The 21,032-nt window shown below is 42.3% G+C and overlaps 1 protein-coding gene across 1 annotated transcript in view; it reads left to right on the forward strand.

Annotated features, from left to right (window-relative positions):
- The window catches only part of GRM2 (glutamate metabotropic receptor 2), a 102,284-nt gene extending 89,180 nt beyond the window's left edge, over positions 1 to 13,104 (forward strand). The window contains exons 5-6 of the mRNA XM_061617915.1: positions 9,247 to 9,421; positions 12,520 to 13,104. Of these exons, the coding sequence (XP_061473899.1) occupies positions 9,247 to 9,421; positions 12,520 to 12,593 (249 nt within the window). The 3' untranslated portion in view covers positions 12,594 to 13,104. The remainder of the gene's footprint in view (positions 1 to 9,246; positions 9,422 to 12,519) is intronic.
- The last annotated feature ends 7,928 nt before the right edge of the window (positions 13,105 to 21,032 follow it).

Consider the following 21,032-nt stretch of genomic DNA (forward strand, 5'->3'; position numbering starts at 1 on the left):
CATCGTGAACGTCTGCCTGTAGTGCTGCACATATTGTTTTGGCCCTCTTTGATGATGTAGGCCCCTTGTTTCATGAACTTGGCTTGTACTGCCTTCAAGTCGATTCCGATTTATGGCGACTCTATGAATAGGGTTTTCATGAGGCTGAGGCAGTGACTGGCGCAAGGTCACCAAGTGCGCTTCATGGCTGTGTGGGGATTCGAACCCTGGTCTCCCAGGTCGTAGTCCAACACCTTATGGACACTGAATAGTGCACTATGGCCAATATCCATCCAAGCTCTGGAAGTGGAATAACACAAGGGGGAAGTTTCAAAATCCAAAGGTATTTATAAAACAAGGCAGCAAAGGGAATATTTTAAAAACAGGTTTATTACATGCATGTCCTATCTTTCCTCCAAGGAACTCAAGAGGCATCCATGGTTCTCCCCCTCCCCATTTTGTCCTCCCAACAATCCTGTAGGTTAGGCTGGGTGAAAGTGACTATCATAAGCTATCCAATGAGTATAGTCATTATCAGAGCTTGGAAGTAACTAGTTACAAGTAACGAATTACTTGTAATTCATTACTTTTTTGAGTAACGAGTGGGTAATTCCTTTACATTTTGATTGCAATAGAACTAGGAGTAATTTTACTACTTTTGTGGAGTAATTGTAACGTTTCCAGAATTACTTTTGGGCATTACTTGGGGGGAGCAGGGGAAGTCTTCTGCTCCTCTGATTTGTGGATGAAAATCATGTTCCTCAAACTAGGCTTCTGTGCAGTGTCGCTCTTTCCTCATGCTCTGTGGATGGGTAGGAGGAGACGAAGGAGGAGGCGGAGATTGAGACGGGGTGGAGTGGAGAAAACAATTATTTAAAAAAATGGATAGTGGTGGTGAAGAATGGAGTGGAGGGGAAAAGGATCCAGAGGTCAAGAACATAGATAAAGGAGGAGGAGGCAGCAGCAGAATGGAGATAAAGAACCATGGAGGTGAAAGATGACAATGTGTGTGTTTGTTTGTGTGTGTGTGTGAATACTGTGTTTGCACTTGGCACACAAAGTGGCCTCCATCACCCTCTCTGGCTACTGTGCTGCATTTGCAGTATTTTAACTTTTTTGCATCTCAGGGGATCCCTCCCCACCACCATTGCTATCTTATGAATTAAAATAATTATTCTACTACCTCTGTATGTGTTTATTTTTAATGTTGTTTTAGGCTACTTAGATGTGCAGCAGCCAAGGCCAGCACCTTGTAGGCTATTTTTTTAAGTAAGTGAAATGTAATTGTAGTGATTACTTTGGAGCAAAAGTAAAGTAATCAGTTACTTTCAGAGCAATTGTAATTGTAACGGTAATTACTACTTTTTTGGGGCCATGTAACTGTAACTGTAATTTATTACTTTTTAAAAGTAATCTTCCAAGCTCTGGTCATTATGAGGTGAGTCACAAGCCAACAGGCAAAAGGGTCAGGCTATATTACATATTAAACTGAGCATATTACAGATAAACTGAGCATAGGATAAAATAGGAATGCAACAGCTGTTTGCAAGGTTTGAGCCTGAAATTAAATCTTGCACTTTCGCAACCCTGGAGTCTTGTTGTAGAGTTCTACTCTACTGATCCAGGAAACTCTGCTGAGACCTGGTCCTAGTCAGGGGTGCAGCCTTCTGGGGTCTCAGGGAGTCTTAGACACCTTACTTTTTTGGGAACAGGGTCCCAGCAGGGTCTCTATGCCTCCAGCATCCTACGAGCCAATCACATGAAAGGGGAGTGTGTTAGCCACTGAGAAGAGTCTTCTAACATGCTTCGTCCTTTCCTGCTGATTGGAGCTAATCAAAGTGAAAGGTGATTCATCCACTGAGAAGACCCTTCTCATTAGCTAACACTCCCTTGCCATGCTCATTGGCTCCTAGGGATGTCTGTTGTTGACGGAGAGTAAGCAAGGAAGGGGATATAATTGTGAGGGTGTGTGGCATGACTATCATGAAGGGACCCTGTGTTGCAGAGTAGCGAAATTGGGAATGGAGCATCTGAGTGAGCCTTTGTGTGTTTGAATCTTTGCTAAAGATTACACCTTCCCTGGAATTAGTCAGACTGAGACTTTAAGCTTTAAAATAAGAAATAACTACTTTATTCTGGAAGTACGTAGTTGATAGGAAAGAGTTCTACATCTAGCTAACTAGCTAAGTTGGAGATGCAAACACCGAGCCCAGTGTTCGCCCTCATGCTTGGAGGAGAGGGAGAGACAAAGAGAAGATGTCTGCTCTCCCTCTCAAGAGAAAGAAGAAGGAAGGAAGGAGACTGGGAAAATGTGGTCAACATGCTCTGCATATCAGTCTAGTAGGAAGGGAGACACAGCAGGAGATCAAAGGACAGGTATTAGCCTAGCAATCAGGAGGTCTCCTCTCTAGCTACCCTTTTTAACCCCATGCAGCCTCAACCCACAAGTTAGAGTTGAACCACATATTCCAGCACCCTGCATTTCTGAATTTGCTACTACACTACTGGTCCTAGTAGCGGTAAGAGGCCTTCATTTCTGATATTGCATTGCAGAGTCTCCACTTATTAAGCTTGTGATGGGGACAGCAGAAAACAGAGCATCGCTCCTGCCTTCCATTCTTCTCTTCTCGTGTGACTTTCCCCAGGCAGGAAATAAGAATGTAGGTTTCTTTGAGCCTGCCCACTTACCTGGTCTCAGAAGACTAAAGTGAGAGGAAAGGTTTCACCAGAGTTTTGCTAGAAGGCCAGATCAATGACTTTTCAAGCCCTGTTTTACTAAACCAGACTCAGATTTTTTTTAAAAAAAGAAGAATTATTTATTAATTTGTAAAGATCCCTGCTGTCCTGGCCTACCCCACTGAATTCAGACTCACTGGTGCATTTTTCCCTTCTATGTTTAACGTAAAATCTCAGCTTAGAGCATTTTCATAGATCAGCTTACAAATTATACAGAACTCTGTGTCTCTAACAGCATACTATGGCATAACCACTCAAGCTAAGATGCTGTTGCAGCAATTAGACATGCCCCTTGAGACCCTTTAAATAGGCTTGTGGTGGGTGTTCTGTTTGCACAGGGAGGTTTTCTCTGAATGGGACTGGGCTAGCAATATGGCAGTCCTAGGAACAGGTTGAAAAGCTGGCACCTTCTGTGACAGCCTGTGCATCCTTGGCAGCAGCAGTACTCATTGAGATCCTCCTCAGACACTGCCTCTGCTTGAGCCTCGGATCCCTTCTGGAAGGGCCTGGCTCATTGTCAGAGTTTCTTCAGTTGTAACTGGAACTATAGGGGCAGAGCTGTCTGTCAAAAGTGCTGAAACCTTCTGTTTTCAAGCCCTGTCCCACTGCAACCCAGACTTCCTCCTCTTCCTCTGGATCACCCCAGGAATACTCCACAGGGTCCATGAAACCTGCAGGATAGTACATGTTATCTCTAGAGCACTCTTCTCCTCCTCTGCCAGCTAACCAGCTAACCTAACCAGTCTCAGCTATGTTCTCTTTAGTTATCAACAACATACACTCAACAAGTCTTAAAGAAGCAATGTACTTAGCCCACAGCTCCTTTTTTTTGGGGGGGGAAGCAGGGTACACAGAAGATGGGATGCTTTCTCAGTTGCCACATCTATTTGTTTTGCTAGGGAGATGACTCCTTCATATGCGCTGTTCTCGTGAAGTATGCACGTCAGCTCTGAAAATATATTTTGCTGCAGCACTTTCCCTGCAGGGCCAATGGAAGCTGAAACTGTGAATCTGTTCTGTGGAGTTGAGTATCATTGGACTTGGCAGGATTATTGCAGTGTAAAGGTTTCAGTTTACTACGTTTTGCAGGCGTGAGGAAAAATCCAGCGCAAGAAGTGATAAGAGGACTGGATTCAGACTTTCCCTTACACAAATATAAGAGCTCCCTTTGCAAATGGAAGGGCTCAAGATTCAGCAGAGCTTCCTGCTCGAGGAAAAGGGAGGAGACCTTTGCTAATCCCCCAGCATCTCCCATTGCTACCTCCCATGTCGTTTGGAAGGGTCTCCCAACCCTGGAGAGCAGATTGGAGGGAAGTGCTGCAGAGGGACTTGGGGAAAATTGCCTTCCCTCCATCCCTTCAGCGGGATGGTCCTCTGAGCAGAACTCCATTGATGGGAAGCCTGGATTCAGCCTATGTTTGTTATAAAGGAATACAGGAAACTGCCAATTAGATCATTGGTCCATGTAGTTCAGTATTGTCTACACTTAGGGCCAGCACCAGGCATGACTGGGCCCTTGGGCACTAGCATGCCCCAGGCCAGTGCGTCCCATCTACTACTCACGTGGCTTATTGAAGCCCATGTGCTGTCTGTATTGGGGGGGTGCCTGGGAGCTCCTTCTCCACAATCCACGGCAAGCAAGCATACCTGTCATCAACCAAAATGGCAATGGGGGCTTCCCTGCTGCTATCTTGGTTGATGGCAGACATGTACACACACGGCAGATCATGGAGAGGGAGCTCCGAGGCACCCCCCCCAATACAGACAGTGTTCAGGCTTCAATAAGCCCGCATGCACGTCCCACCTTCCTCTCCCATCACTGTGAATGCTGTGCATGCTGTGTACACATGCCTGCCATCAACCAAGATGGTGGCAGGGACATCAGTCCCTTAGGGAAGCCCCTGTTGCCATCTTGGTTGATGCACATGCAGCGTGCACAGTATTCACAGTGATGGGAGAGGAAGGTGGGGCGTGCATGCAGACTTATTGAAGTCTGTGCACTGTTTGTATGGGGGGGCTGGGAGCTCCTCTGTGATCTGTGGCAGGGTCAGGAGCTGACACTGCCATGGCTCATGGAACAGGAACACTACCCTCCCACCCTAAGGAGGGCCCTTTCCGGGGTCCTCGGCTAGGGCCTGACCTGGCCACCCTCTGGCGCCAGCCCTGTCTACACTGAGCAGGCTTCAAGATACATTCCTAACCCTACCTGGTGACACCAGGGACTGAAGCATTTTGAGTTACACAGAACAATTCCTCAGATGCATATGTTAAAAAATGAATAGTGATTGCTTGATGTGAACTCAGCAGTTGAGTATTCCTCAGTGAGGCTAGAGATCAAAGCAGAAACTCTGTTGATTAAATTATTGACTCTGCTGGACAAATCATCCTGGTGCAGAAGCCCTAGGGACAAAGTAACAAGACATTTTCAAGAAGAGTTTTTAAAAAGTTGTTCAGGCCCATGGCATGACATCCGTAACCCATGATTAGTATAAGAACTAATAATAGTTATGATTATGAATGTTCTATAACAGCTGTCCCCTACCTGACTCTCCACAAGTTTTGGATCACAACTCCCATAATCTCTGACCATTGGCCATGCTGGCTGGGGCTGATAAGAGTAGTAGTCCAAAACATCTGGACCACTCCAAGTTGTGAAAGGCAACAATCAAAGGAATAAAAAAGACATTGAAGAGCTGCTATTGCTGGAAGCATCAGGGCATAATGACAGGTGTCATCTTGTGATTGGAAAATCATGTGCTACTGTGAGTCTAGAGAGTGTGTTGAAGTGTCTCACAAGATGAGCCAACTGGTAACTGACTTTATTAGCTTTTTGTCGTTGAGACTTGCTTTCTCTTTCCACCCACTAATCCTTGGTAGAGATATTATGAAAATATATTAATTTCTTAGTCCATAGAAGGATTTTTTTTAACAAAAAGAAATCTGTATATTCATGAAGTCTGCTGAATCTCTTGACAGTTCCTGAGTCTTTCTTGTAATAATTTTCACTCCATTTTTCTCACCTGTTATATTAAATCCATTTATATGCTGTGGGACTTGACTTCTATCAGAATGGAAAATGTATTGATTGGGTGAGAAAACTGCAAAAGGAAGTATTGATGATAACGGGTTTGTTTTCTTAGTAATCCAAAGGCAAGGACTTCCAATTCTTTCCACCCATTATGGAGGACACTATGTTAATGAGGAAAACTCCCCTCCTTCCTATTTGCTTATTGAGGGGTCTTGCACTTTATTTTCTTTCCTAAACTATAACCTATTACTGGATTTATCTTAACTGTTTGATACCACACAATTTATTTCTTGCTCAATTCACCCACCAGTGGCTATGGTTAAGCATACTGTAGAATAAAACAGGTATTGTCTCATGTTCTGCCGACATTTGGCTATAGAATTCTCCTGAAGGCTGTCTGTAGAATCAGAAGCTCTTACCACAAACTTTCTCCTCAGTTCTAGTCCAGTTATATCAGCTCTTGGCTTCTCTCAAGCTTCCCAAGCCTCTCTGAACCACTTCTTAAGTCCCTCAATGTCCATTGCCTGACTCTATGTCTTCCTTCAGCTGACCAACAGCCTAGCAGCAACTACCCTCCTTTGACTGGAGCCTGGTCTTTTTATTCTCTCTAGCCAGGGCTCCCCCAGCCAATCATTTCAATTTGGGTGGAATACTGCCACCTTATTGGCCTTTAATCATGACCCAATAAGATGAAGCAGAATGTCCACCAACTGACCCAACAGAAACTACCAGCTTGTGATGCCTACAATTCGGCATATGAAGGCAGACATCTCTCTCCCAGAACTGTCCCTGGTTTGACCCATTTTAAACAATGACAAGTTAACTGTCACTCAGGTCATCTGTTCATGCATTATATCTTCATAGCTCCTAACAGAAAGTCATAACAGCTTACAAACAATCATTTACGTTCAACTATGTATAAATCCCTTTATACATATTTAAAATAAAACTTTACCTCAGAAGCAAGATGTTCTCTCCAGTTAGTCTATCTTTTGTTCTAACCATCCCTCTCTCTCTCTCTCTCTCTCTCTCTCTCTCTTTTTTGTTTAACTAATTATTATCTTTAAAATATGCATTAAGCCACATGTTCCCTTATACTTTAATTTTTCAATGCTTTGTGTTGATTCTTGATTATTGAATTTGGGCTCCACTCACGTCTTGGTAAGTTAACTTTATTTGTAAGGTTCTGTTCAAAGTTTCTGGCAGAGCTCCTCTCACCCAGGCCTGCTGTGTAAAAGTGCCACAGGCTTTCCCTCCTCAGATATTCACACCCAACACATGTAGCCAAAGTGTAGAGCATCCAGAGTAACCCTTCTGTCCCTTTAAATGAATGGAGTTCCTTCACAGAGTAACTTGTGAAAGGGGCTATAATCAGCTTAGCATTTAAGAACGTAAGGCGAGCCCAGAGGATCAAACCAAAGGTCCATCTAGTCCCTTCTGTTCTCACATTGGCAAACACATACCAAGGGGAAGCCAACAAACAAGACATATGTTGCACAGTGCCCCCCAGCATGCTGCCGCCAGCTTATCTCTGATACTGGAGGTAATGCAGCCATCATGACTAGTAGCCATTGATAACCTTACGAATGCGTCTAACCCCCTTTTGAAACCATCCAAGCTGGTGGCCATTACTACATCCTATGGGAGTGAATTACATAGTTTAACTATGCAATGTAAAGAATTACTTCCTGATTCTTTCACTATTCAACTTCATTGAATAACCCCAGATGCAGGTGTTATGAGAGAGGAAGAAATCTCTGAATCACTTTCTCTGCATCATACATAAATTTATATTCACTAACAGGCAAAAAAAACTTGTGGTTTAAGAATGTACCTATAGCCAACAGATATTTCTATCAAACTTTTAAACGCAGGGAAATTGGGCAGCTATAGTGAATGCATCAGGGGAGCAGGGATCTGACCTCCTCTCTGAGATACTGGACTGCCCTACAAATTTGTCAAAATGCAAACACAATTTGGGTTGGTCTTTCACAGTCCAATCCACTTCCTGTGTAGTTTGGAAGAATTTGGTAAAATGTGCCTCTGAGTATATGGTGAGCGGTGGCAACACCTGCCATCTCCAAAGATGGAGAATTACATTTTTGTATGTTTGTTGATGTTCTTCTTACTTTGCTTCTTTTCTGTGTTACTACTATTTCTACAGAGAATCTAACCTAGAAAACTATATTTCTCTCATTATTCATCCTAGAAATCTGTGTCAAAATTTATTGTTATTAATTTCAAAGCCTTTTTATTGGTCAGTGTCATATGATAGTGAAGACAGCCTTTTATGTTTCAAACTGGACGTTATGCTCTGTTTCTACTTCTGGTGCATTAACAGTTGAATTTGAAACTGCAGTTTGATGTAAATTCAGACTGTTACAAGATGTTGCTACTTCAGCAATGACTCTAGTGGTTGGAAAAAACAAACCTGGCCTGCCCAAGATGCATGTTTTCAGCCTGCTATGCTTAAACTACTCCACTTAAGGAAATGTGGGCATGGTCAATTAGAGCACACCTAGAATTTTGCTAGAATATATTTCACCTCCCACTGTTTTACCTTGTGCAAAATGAGACACTCCTTATGCCCATTGGAAACTATTCTGCAGAACAGTCAGTGTCGTTATTCCAAAATTGTTTTTGGAGCTTTTTTTTTTAGTGTTGCAAAGTGTTGCTGTACTTCACATATTCACAGAAACAGAAGCAAAAGAGGATGATTTACTATAGGGAACTAAGTAAATCAAACATATTTAAAGCGATTATCTACTGTTTTAATATTGTTGCTTCCTCCCTGCTAACACAAGATCAGCACATGTCTTTTCTGAGTTTCTGAGTTCAGGACTATAGGTTTTTTAAGGTTTTGTTTTGAAATGAGCTTCTGGGAAGAATCAGAATGGCATGGGAGGTATTTTCAATCTTACATTGTGGAATGTGAAAAATCCATGCTGACTATAGTATACAGCCACTCTTGTGGCTGTATAATGTAACTCTATTATGTCGTCCCTTACTTTCCTTTTTTCTAAATCTAAGGTAAACAGCCCCAAAGGGGAGTTACTCCAGCTCCTTGATCATTTTGGTTGCCCTTTTCTTGAACCTTTTCTAGCTCTACAACATCCTCTTTGAAGTTAGGCAACCAGAGTTATACATACGTTGGATTAATAATGTATGACTTGTTCTCACAAGCCATTGAAAGAAGTCTTTGGAAACATACCTACCCCCCCCCATGGAAACAAGAAACGGATGGCTTTTGAGGCAGTTGGTGGGAGAGAACTAAGAACTTTTCAGAGTGCGTAGCATAGGCTTGATTTTGGAAGATTTGTTGATAGAAGATCGTGCTGCTTCAAGTCTGGAATCCAATGGTACTTGGTTATTCCTCTGACAATTAGAAGTGTGACCTGCACTTGAATAGTTAGAGTATGTGTATATGTATGTTTCACTTTCTTTCTCTACCTAATAGATACCTCTGCCTGAAAGCATCAGTGTTTTTCTTTTTCTCTGCACAGGTCCAGACCACCACTATGTGTATCTCGGTTAGCCTGAGTGGTACAGTAGTCCTTGGTTGCCTCTTTACGCCCAAGTTACATGTCATCCTCTTCCAGCCCCAGAAGAATGTAGCCAGCCTTCGTGTTTCCACCAATCGCTTTAGTGTGACGGCTGCAGGATCCAGCCATTCGCATGGTGAGTGACAGAGAATCCCTCTTAGCACTGCTCCCTGAATTATATCCATTCTCAGGGCCTAATATTCACTGATGGAGCTATTATTCATGAATTTGTTTTATCCTAATTTATAAACAAACATCTGAACTACTTTCCATCACCACACAGAATGATTAATTGCATAATCTAACTTTGTATTGGGAAATTAAATATTTCATTGTGTCTGTTCCAAATCTACTATGTTCAGCAGCTGATTCCTTATTCTTGGTTCTTCTGCAAATACACCATCCTCCATGAGGTTTTAAAACAGCAATTCCTCTATGAAGGTAGGTGCTTCCAGATGGGTATTTATTGTAGGATCGGGGCTCCTCATGCATACGTTTTTGCCCACACAACATTGTTGGCATGAAAACACCAGTCTGTATTGTCCCCCATTTAATTTAGATTTACGCTTGCCTGGGAAACTCTGATAAAGACAAAACACAAACAAACCAAAAAATGTCCGGTGACCCATCTGCAAATGAAGCCTCTGTCTGGAAGCACCTGGTGACAGACAGACAAAAGAATTTGGGGAAGAAAAACATGCAGCTAAGGGATACCCACTTTGGCACAGGCATAGACTTGTGTGTTGATGAATGATCAAGTGCACAAATATAAAGAGAGCATAACTTTACCAACCAGTAATGTACACATTGTACTTTGTAGTAAACAAAGAGTATAGACACACCAATGTGTATTTCTTTTAATGATAAACAACATTTATTTCCCTGCCTCATCTACTGCATCCTCTTTTCCCCATAAAGGTACATTTCTGTAGAACAGTTCTGGGGCTTGCAGTTACAAGTCAGGTTCAGAGCAAGGAGACACATACTGGCTCGGTTTGGTCTTGGCTTATTTTCCTGGTTCAGATGTAATCGGGAACTCTGGTTTAATACAAGCCAAGATCTTCACATTGAAGTTAGTGTGTGAGAGTTGGGGAGGAGTGCTTGATCCTGACACCTATTTCTAGCTTTCTAAAGCATGAAGAAGCATGGAATGATCATAGAAACCAGGCCATAGAGTGTGAACAAACTTGTTCTCTCGGAAGAATAAATACTCCTAAGAATACATTTTCTTAGCTGTATCCAAGTCCTAACAAAGGATATGACGTTGCAGTCATAGCTAGGTTTGCTATTTTTCAGTGGAGGTGCGTTAAGGGAAAATGTAACAAACAGCATCTTGCTTGCCTTTTCCATTGCTACTTATATACATTTTGACAGGAGCAACAAGGAATCAGGTTTTTAACATAAGCGATTTGCTGGATCAGACCAAATGTGTGTCTTGGGGGTCACCAACCTGGTGCCCATGTAGGCCTTCATTGGCGCCCCCAGGGAGAAGCCCCAGATTCTAAGCTTCTTTCTCTCTTTCTTTTTAAGTAAGTCTCTAGAAATAAATGATGAAACGGAGGTTAGCATACTTTGGACACATCATGAGAAGACATGATTCACTAGAAAAGACAATAACGCTGGGAAAAACAGAAGGGAGTAGAAAAAGAGGAAGACCAAATAAGAGATGGATTGATTCCATAAAGGAAGCCGCAGACCTGAACTTACAAGATCTGAACAGGATGGTTCATGACAGAGGCTGTTGGCGATTGCTCATTCATAGGGTCGCCATAAGTCGTAGTCGACTTGAAGGCACATAACAACAACAACTAGAAATAAAGTTATGTGCAGGTATCTTTCTAAGTGATTTCTGTGAAATGAGCCAGACTGACTGATCCCGCTTGTCAGTGTTTTTAGCCAGTGAGTGAAGTTAGAGCTGTGATTGATCCGTGAGTTGTTTGGACACTAAGCAATAGGAATTTTGGGGGTCCAAGGAGCTTCTGTTTTTCGCTCCCCTTTAGTGCACTTTTCTTGCTTATTTTCTAGTAGTGCTTGGAATCCCTGCAGTTTGTACTTCCTATTTACCTAGCAACCAGGACACATCTTTCCTGTGCTGGGTTTATCTGAGATGAGATATTCCCTACAAGTTATTTTCTGCAAATAGTACCACAAAATAAGTGTGGGTGGATGTTAAAGAATCCCTCCCCAAATAGCAAATACAAAATGTGAAAACTTTGTGAAGAGGTTTAGGTATGTCTCCTGCTGTACAGGAGCTGATGTCCAGGCAGGCACTCATTAAGAATTCAGCACATAGTTAACTTACAGTACAATGGTATACATATCTACCTCAGAAGTAAGTCTCTTTGTGTTTCATGGGCTTACTCCCAGGTAAGTGGTTACAGGATGGCAGCCTAGACTTTGGTTTAGGACTGGCACTGGGGAAAACAAGGTTCTTGTGCCTTTAACTGCTTTATCTCTACAATCAGGACTAGAAGCGCATAGCTGACTTCCCATGGTAAACATGAAGTTGTCGGGGTGAGGTGGGAGGATAGTAGCAACGACTGCGCTTTCTCTAATTGTGTGTTATGCCATGCTCCCCAAGGCAGCCAAGTTGTGTTATGCCACACTTCCATGTCTACCATTTGGTGACTGTTCCTCAGCACTCTCTCAAAATTCAAAATGTGTCCTTGGTCCAAAAAGGTTGGCGACCCCTGGTCTGTTTGGTCCAGGGATGTTGCTGGTCTATTATCCCTTACCATTGGCCATGCTGGCGGGGGCTGATGGGATTTAGTGTCCAACATCTGGTGGGTTACAGGTTCCCCATTCCTTATTTAGTCCAACTTCCTTTCTCCAACAGTGCCCTGAGAAACCCACTTGCAGCATGTGATATTAGGCTTCCCATAAGGATGAAGGCAGAGCTGTATTGTGTGATTAAAAATAAAGAACTCTGAACAAAGGCAACTCATTTTTTTAAATCAAGAAAATATATTAGTTGTGTGAGAGTTCTAGATATTTGGTATGGTTGTGTGAAAGTTCTAGATATTTGGGGATTGACCAAGTTGATATCTGCAGAATCTTACACTAGAGCTTGAGACAACTGAAAATATGAGATGGTTGGCAGCCCAGATGAATGGTAACTCAGCTCAACCAGGTGGGATGGGGTGGTGGTTTGCTGATGGCAGTGTCTGGGACATGGCAAGTATGGGATTCTTAACTACTGCTCTTTGAAACCTCCTTCCATTCTCTGCCCCACAGGGTCATCTTCTCAATATGTCCCAACAGTGTGTAATGGCCGCGAAGTGGTGGATTCCACAACATCATCCTTGTGAACACCCTTGTGTTCTTTGTCAGTGACCATATGTTGCCTCTGTGCTCACTCCCTATGAACACATGCCTTTCTCTCCCCACTGGGCCTTTTGTTTCCAAACAAAACAAAACAGACAAAAAACCCTGTTTCCCAAGCCCACTCATTGGACAAGCTTTTCCATGAAAAGGAAACTGGAGCATGAGAACTGAGGCCATCTTTTCCTCTCCAGCTCAGAGATGCAGGGAAACGTTGGCACAGTTGAGAATGTATCTGTAAAGAGGCCAATGAAATGGACACAGGACTGATTCACTATCAGGTCACTTGGACAGCAAGACAATATTCCTTAAAGAAACTATACATGTATTCATCCTCCTCTCTCTTCCACACTTGAAAAGGGATGGTGAAGCTTTTTTTAATTTTAATATTCTGTATCCTCTCAAACATTTCCTCAATACACACTACAGTACTTCTGCTGTTAAAGAAAAAGGGAGGATCAGTATTCACAAACTCTGAAAGAATACTGTACCAAGGAATCCACGGTGCTATGGATTGACAAGATGGGATAGAATCTCCTCATATTGTAAAAACCTGGTGGTACGCACTGATACTTGCAGTGACTTCAAACCTACAAATATTTTCTGTAATATGTCTGCCTGTTGTTTTGCAAGCACAGTCTTGGATAGAAGCTTCCTGAAATGATTCGACAAAATGTTCCGATGATAACATCTGAGAAGAAAAATAGAACCACATCTGGTTGTTAACCTCACAGAATGATTAGATATATATACTGCTCGGCTGAACAAAGCATGTGAGGCAAGGAAAGCACATAGATACCCATGCTAGAAGACTCCAGTATTAGCCCTAAAACAGCAGTAATGCAGAATGAGCTGGACACTGAAAAGTCTTCTGTTAGTTAGCAATAACAGCGGAACAAGTAAAGAACTAATTGTATGGCCAGCAAGCAGATGCCTGAATGCCTCCATGATAGTACAAGAATTTGGAGCTAACTTCCCAAATGTTTCTATACCCGCAGACAGAGCTTGGAAAAGTTACTTTTTTGAACTACATCTCCCATGAGCCCCAGCCAGCGCCATGCTGGCTGGGGCTCATGGGAGTTGTAGTTCAAAAAGTAACTTTTCCAAGCTCTGCCCCCAGACCATCTAGGATGTAGAGAGAGGAGGAAGACCTCCTGTAACTAGAAAGTAATCTGGAATGAGAACCCATGAAAAAGCAGCATGTGATAAAACAAAAGTAAGTGTAGGAAGGTGATTTTATATGAGGAGTCTAAATGGAGAGAGACAAGGTCAGAGCTTGGAAAAGTTACTTTTGTGAACTACAACTCCCATCAACCCAATCCAGTGGCCATGCTGGCTGAGCCTGATGGGAGTTGTAGTTCAAAAAAGTAACTTTTCCAAGCTCTGGACAAGATATATTGCTAACATGCACCCAGAGCTGGTGTTTCTTCCTTGTCCATTGGAAGAATATTAGGGCCTTGTTCTAGAGCAGTGACTCCCAACATGATGTCTTCCAGATGTTTTGGACTGCAATGTCCATCAGCCCCATGTCCAATGGCCCAAAAGATCTGGTGGGCAACAGGTTGGTAGAAGGCTGCTCTTGAGCTGGGAAGAGAAGTTGATCTATAGATACATACTTCAAGCCTAGGCCACTGGAGTAGCCAAGTTTCTCAGTGGTGTGAGTGGACAGGATGTTACTATACTTGAAAAGAATTAAGGGACTGGAAGGAAAATGCCCGTCCTGACAAGGATGGTGGGTCTGGCGCTTGCCTTTTACACATCTCTTTCATGTCTGCATTCTGCTACAGCTATCTGCCATTTCTAAACCTGCTTCTTTGCCCTATGAAACAGAGGATAACTCTCTTTAAATAATAAAAAGGCCCATTCCCTAACAGAGAGGCGCATGCTTGACTCCTAAGGAAGAAGCAGCTAGATAGCTAGGTATCTAGATAATAAGAACCTTGGTGATTAATTTGGGCCAAGAAAGAATCCAGCAGGGAGCTACCTGCATTTCTCTGAAGACACTTTAGCTCTTATTTATGTATAGCCTGGGCTTCCCCCAGAGAATCTTGGGAAGGATAGTTTGTGAAGGGTGCTGAGAGTTGTTAGGAGACTTCTATTCTCCTCACAGAGCTACAATTCCCTGAGTGATTTAACAGCCAGTTCCTCTTCCAAGAAAGGAATTGTAGCTCTATGAGGGGAATAGGTCTCCTAACAACCCTCAGCACCCTTCACAGACTACACTTCTCAGGATTCTTTGAGGAAGCCATAAGGCAGAATACATGTATGGTGTGAATGTGGTCTCTTAGCAGCTCCATTATTGTTGCCATTTATTCTTCCAAGCTCCTTGTATACCCTGTAAGTTAAAGCTATCTGTATCACACTTCACTTCATTTAGGGAGGGGGGACTGTTTATTTAAAAGAATTTATAAACTCCTTCATATTTCAAAAATTTCTGAATATATATATAGAGAGAGGGACAGAGAGAGCGCCTGCTCTACATTCCTATGCTTGTTCCACTTCCCCTCCCCCTGGATTTAAAGTAGTCTTTTTAAGCCTGCCACATACAGGTGCATGCACAGAGGGCACTGCTGACTGTGTGTATAACTAACTAGTGAGAAGCATGGCAATATTAGCAGTGATGGGAAACCCACAGCCCTCCAGATGTTGTTGGACTCCAGGTCCCATAACCCCTGAAGACTGGCTATGATGCCTGGAGCTAATGGGAGTCCAACATTATCTGGAGAACTATTGTTCTATGTCATTTCTGTGGTCCTAGTATCTGGGACCTCTTTCAACCTCATTCCTACCAGAATCTATGAGGCCTTCCTAGAGTTGTGTACAGGGCTTGAAGATGTAGGTTTGACAAACAAAAGCTAAAGAAGGGATGTCCTGGCAAACACTTTCTTATTGTAAAGGATGGAAGGTTTTACTCTGGAAGAGTCCATTTGTCAACACCAGTCATGCAGTCCTAGGCTGTAAACACACTATTCGCCAGAACAAACCGTTTCCATTAGCCAAACCAGGAGGGGGAACAGGTTGATCTGCTGATCAGTTGAGAAATTTCTTTGAAGCTGAATTTAAAAAAACAAAACACTCAAGCTGCTCCTGCCAGGTTTTACAGTAAAAAGGGGTAGGGTTGACTAGCATTGTGTGTCCCTGTTTTCAGAAAAGCGGAGACACACTGGAACCGGCAGAACAGTGAGTGTGTTTCTACCGTTAGACTCTTGCTTCATAAATAGTGCTGGAGGATTTCAGTAGGCTTAAGTATATATATGGTGCTGAACATTTTGGTGCAAACTCACATCGTCAGTTACTAGCTGTCATCTGTTACAGTCAGTTACAATAAATGGTACAATCTATATAGGTAGGTTACAAAATACAACCAGGGCACTAAACCATTTACTGTGGCTCCTGAAACCTTTCTAAACCTCATTACCATGAACAGAAAGATCTTCTACGTATTCTAAACTATGCTGGGTTGAGGCAAAAACTCTCCAGCAGGCAATATCACAAGGGAAACAGCAAGTTGTTGGTAAAATGTGACCTTGAGTCAAAAACCAAGAAAGACATCCCTCAGATGATTACTTACAAGAAGCAAATCCCAACAGTGAAGAAAGGGGGGATTGCTCCCCTCACAAATATAGATTTCTTTTTTCTATTGACTCAGCAAAGTTGCAATATAAACTATTATCTTCCCTACATAGTTAGCATGAAAGCATGCTGCTACGCTTGACCTCAAGCAAAGGAGATCATAAAACTAAAAGGGCGGGGGGGGGGGGTTCACCTGAAGACTGGCTCCAGGTTATGGGGAACCTTTGGCCTGGAAGGGATCCTTAAGCCTGTCACAGTGAAAAGTGGAGGAAGAGTAAAATGTGGGGGCATGATTTAAGTATTTCCGGCATAATCTCAGATTATCTCAGCCAGCACGGTTTTGTTTGTGAAAGGTTTGGCAAGATTGGATACCATACTTGACTGCTCTGAGCTGGCAAGGACTTCTGCTCAATCAAAAGTCAAGATGGCAGCATTCAATCCTGAGGTGGTGGTGGTGGTCCTTAATGGCCAGAGGCCCCTACAATTGCCTGACGGTAGCTATTTTGGATGACAGCTTTGGAACCCATCTTCTGCTTCTTCAGAATAAAGATGCCCAGTTTTGCATACCACTGTTTCCTCTGCTGAGTAAGAACAGTGAGTCCTCATGTCCATCTACTTTTATTAGCAAATAATGCAAATGATTTTTTTTTCGCTATTAAATGGGTTTTTTTTTTTAGAATATAACAAACAGTAACACCCATCTCCCCTATACTTCTTCCATCTCCACTCACATGGGATTGTAGACTGGAATCTGGAGGGACATTTAAAATGTATTAATACGGAAAATAATTTACAAAATTGTTCCCAACTCTGTACTATACTCATTATCCCAATATAAATTACTTCTTTTCCTTTACATTTTATTCCATGTACAAATCCAAAAACAAATACCATATGCAATGGAATGTAACCTGTTTCTGAAATCTGGAGCTTGAAAATACACTGCATGTGTGATTAGGACCAGCAGATCTCACACCCCAAGTCCAGCACTGGTTCAGGCCTTCCAGCTTTGCAAAATGATACATTTCATCACCATTACAGCGCCACTGAACTGTGGCTTCTCCCTGTCTGCCAGTTCTCCCTTTTGGGGAATGGTCCTTTTCAAGCTGTTTCACATCTTTGTGGTGTTTTTCTTATACATCGTTATTTAACTTGGATGCTCGACAATCACTTGGGACAATGTTTCTGTCTGTGAGTGGTTTAAACACTTGTTTCTTAGCAGCTGAGGAAAATGAAATTGCCCGTGTAATTCTGTCCTAAGAATGGACACAAAGTGGTTGCTACTGGAGCAGCACTTAGCTATACAAGTTGTTCAGGAAAAGAAAAAAAAAGGCGAAGGACAGGAATGGCATAGGGAGAACACTTCAAGGCCTTAGTTATTCATCATAAAGGGAAGCTAAAATAAAAAGTCAGAAGCACAAGTTTACTTCTCTAAAGCAATTCAGTTTATAACAAAACTATACAGAATTCTTCTATACGGCTTCTAAAACCAGAACAAATCATGAAGCTTGGAGGACAGTGTTTTTCCTTGTATGCAGGCAGCTGTCTTCCCTCTTGCCTCTGGAATGAACAATTCTCCCTACAGCGTTGGGGGAAGGTGGAGCTACCTCAGAATCCCAGGAAGACCAATATTTCAAATGACAGGATTATTTTTATATATATAATGTTTGGAGTCCAAGTTCATAGCTGTGAAACTGACTCAGCAGCTGAGCTATAAAGTTCACCTCTCTCATGTTACCTGCTTGAACTCCTGCTGGGACCTGTCAGCAGAATGGCAACTACGTTATTCAAACCTCTGAAGACCCTGAAAAGAGGAACTTGGGTGTCTAAGCGGTATTTGCAAATTGCAGTATTTCCTATGTATTCATGTAAGTGTTTGAACCAGGCAATGTATTATGATGAGTTGCAGTAGAAGTGTTGTTGTTGTTTTTTAATTATAGACAAGACTTAATGAATACCATTAAAATGTTGTGTCAGTGCCACTATTTTCTTAAAACAGCAGTAGACCTATGGCATGTCTCTACTAGATTTCTTCCACAAGTTGTGATGATTTGTGGCACCTACATTGTAACATGAATCTGCCTCACCTGTGTCATCCATGTTGACAACAGATGTGAAGTGCTGTAGGTGCTACTACATGTCATGGCTCTGTATGTTGTAGTAAGATAATGACAGGTAAATCTTTCCCCACCCTGCAAAACAGGAAGTTGCATGAATATCTCATGAAAAGATCAGGGCTGCTTTTTAACATGTCTTTATAGTAACTTTCTGGTGCTGCATTTGCGTGCAACATTTTGATCCACAAAAAGGATGGCCCAGAAATTATCCTAAACAAATAGGAAATTAGGAATCTGTCTTACACAGAATCAGACCATTGGTTCATTTAGCTCAACATTGTCTACACTGACTGGCAGTGGCTCGTCAGGATTTCAGGTAGGCATTTTTCCCAGCCCTACCTAGAGAGCCTGAGGGCTTAACTTGGGACCTGCAGCAAACAGTGAGCAGATACTCTACCAATGAGCTGTGGCCCTTCCCCTGAATTTAGGAGGGAGAGCTTTTCCCATACTCACCATGCAATGAAAAACAGTTCCTACATTTTTGGACATTAGACAGCTGTTAATCTTCATGAGGGGCCTGTAAAAACAAGCAACCCCCCCCAAAAGGAAACCACTACTGAAATGCTGTAACCAGCCTTCCAGCTGTTATTGGACTCCGGGTCCCATCAGGCCCAACCAGCATGGCCAGTGGTCAGGGATAATGGGAGTTGGAATCCAAAACATCTAGAGGGCACCATGTTGTGGAAGACTGCCTGTCTGAAGTACTAGGTTTAGAGCAATCAATGTATTGGGGAGTATTTGTCTCAAGTACAGAAGTATAAGTGCTCAGTCCCAGGTGGAAGGAACCATTATGGCTGATAATATTAGTAGACCAGCGCAATCCAGTTAAACAGGTGAGGCCCATGTCCTATTTAGTCTGTGACTTTAACAAAGAGAACAACTGTAATTTTGTATAGAAATTCTACAATATTTGAAGAGTCCAAAATACATACATAGGATTCTTCCTCCCACCTATTCTTCACTTTTTAGATTACTGCTCTAAGCCACCTTGGAAAAAGGGAGCGGTAGTTCTAGTCTGCTCTCCAACAGTGGCCAGTGCATTATAAGATTATAATCTTTATTATTAATTAATATGTAAGATTGCACTCCATGGCAAAGAACTGTAGTAGAATCAAAGAACAGTCATGCATACAAGATTGCTAGAACACAAGCTGCTTTTGGGACAAAGCATGCTACACACACACCATTTGCTTCTGTAGTTTTATTTAATTATCCCATCTTTCCCTAAGCAGCATCAGGTGGTACACAGGCTTCCTTCTCCATTTTTATCACAATCACCCTGTGAAGCAGGTTATGCTGAGATATTGGCTGGTCTAGGGTCACTCAGTGAACTCCATGGCTGAATGGAGAATTGAACCTGGTTCTCCCTGCTCCTAGTTCAGCAATCTGTCCAAACAGCAAAGTGACTACAAGCTCTTTTGGCAAGCACATTCCTGCCAGACTGAGCTCTTTAACTGACCACATATCATTCTTCATATAAGAATTTCAGTCACCGTTCAAAATCTATTTTCATACCATTGCTTTTTTTTTTTTTGCCACCCCAGGAATAAACATTAGATGAAAGGGAAGCTTTTTGAGCAAAATGACAGAAAGGTAAACTCTGGGGGATTTATAGCAGAGGTTGCCAAGATGATGCACATGTGCCCCCATGGGCCTTCTCTGGCACACACAGGGTGCCCTGCCCTGCTTAAGTTAGGGTTGGAAGAAGCATTCTGTTGTAGCTAGGAGTCTACATTATGGTATGCATGGTGCCCACCAGTTTCTCCAGTTTGTAAATGTGCCCATTGATGTGAAAAGATTAGTGACCCTTTGGTATTGGAATATGGGAAAGAGGGAGGCGGTAAGGGGAAGGAGGCAGTGCAGTTACACAGAAGGGTTGGGGGAGGGAGAATGTGAATTTTATCTGAAGACAAAAGTTATTGTGATATAGTTTTTAATAAATGAAGTTTAAAGTAGACATTTTTGTGAACAAGTTTGTGATTTTTTTGTAATTTATGTAAATAAAGTGCTTTTTTATTATTGAAGCCTAAATGGCAAGACCTTCTCATTTGTACATGGGGGAAGGCAGCCAACTTTGACTCAGCCATCATTGAAGCCTGAAGTATTTAATTGCACTCATATTGTAGCTACATGACCACATTATGCCTGTGGTGATTATCTTGTCACTCACAAATGTTCTGCTTTAATGGACATATAAACAAAGTTACTGTCCAGAGCGAGGTGGCTCTACTGCTTTACCAAACACGGCTATTACAAGCATGCTTCTAACAGCAAATTCATCCTTATTAGGCTTTCACAGCTGAAGCTACAGGTGGAGAATGAACGGTTTGTAAAGCAACAACTGTTAGTCCTCAGTTGATAGGTAGCTGATCACCCTTGGAGGAACATATAGTCAATTCCCCTCTCAGACAATTCTTACAGCAGCTTTAAGGAACTTTATAAAGGCATCTCTCTCTCGTTATCATCCTTCCTGTAGAGATGTACAGGCTTAAGTGCCATTATTAATAAAAGGTCAACTAATTAGTGCTCACAACTCTGAATGAGAACTCACACAAAGCCAAAACAGACTAGACAGTCAAATATATTAGCTAGAACCACAGAAGACAGTGAAAGCCAAATGAAGCAGCAGGTGGAATACGTACACTTTTAGATACTAGTTGCTAGGTGTAAGGTGCAATCATATACACACTTACCTGGTAGTAAGCCCACTGAACTTAGGGGGCTTACTTCTGAATA

Source organism: Rhineura floridana, chromosome 3 (assembly GCF_030035675.1).
Source record: "Rhineura floridana isolate rRhiFlo1 chromosome 3, rRhiFlo1.hap2, whole genome shotgun sequence".
In the NCBI taxonomy this organism is placed as follows: Eukaryota; Metazoa; Chordata; class Lepidosauria; order Squamata; family Rhineuridae; genus Rhineura; species Rhineura floridana.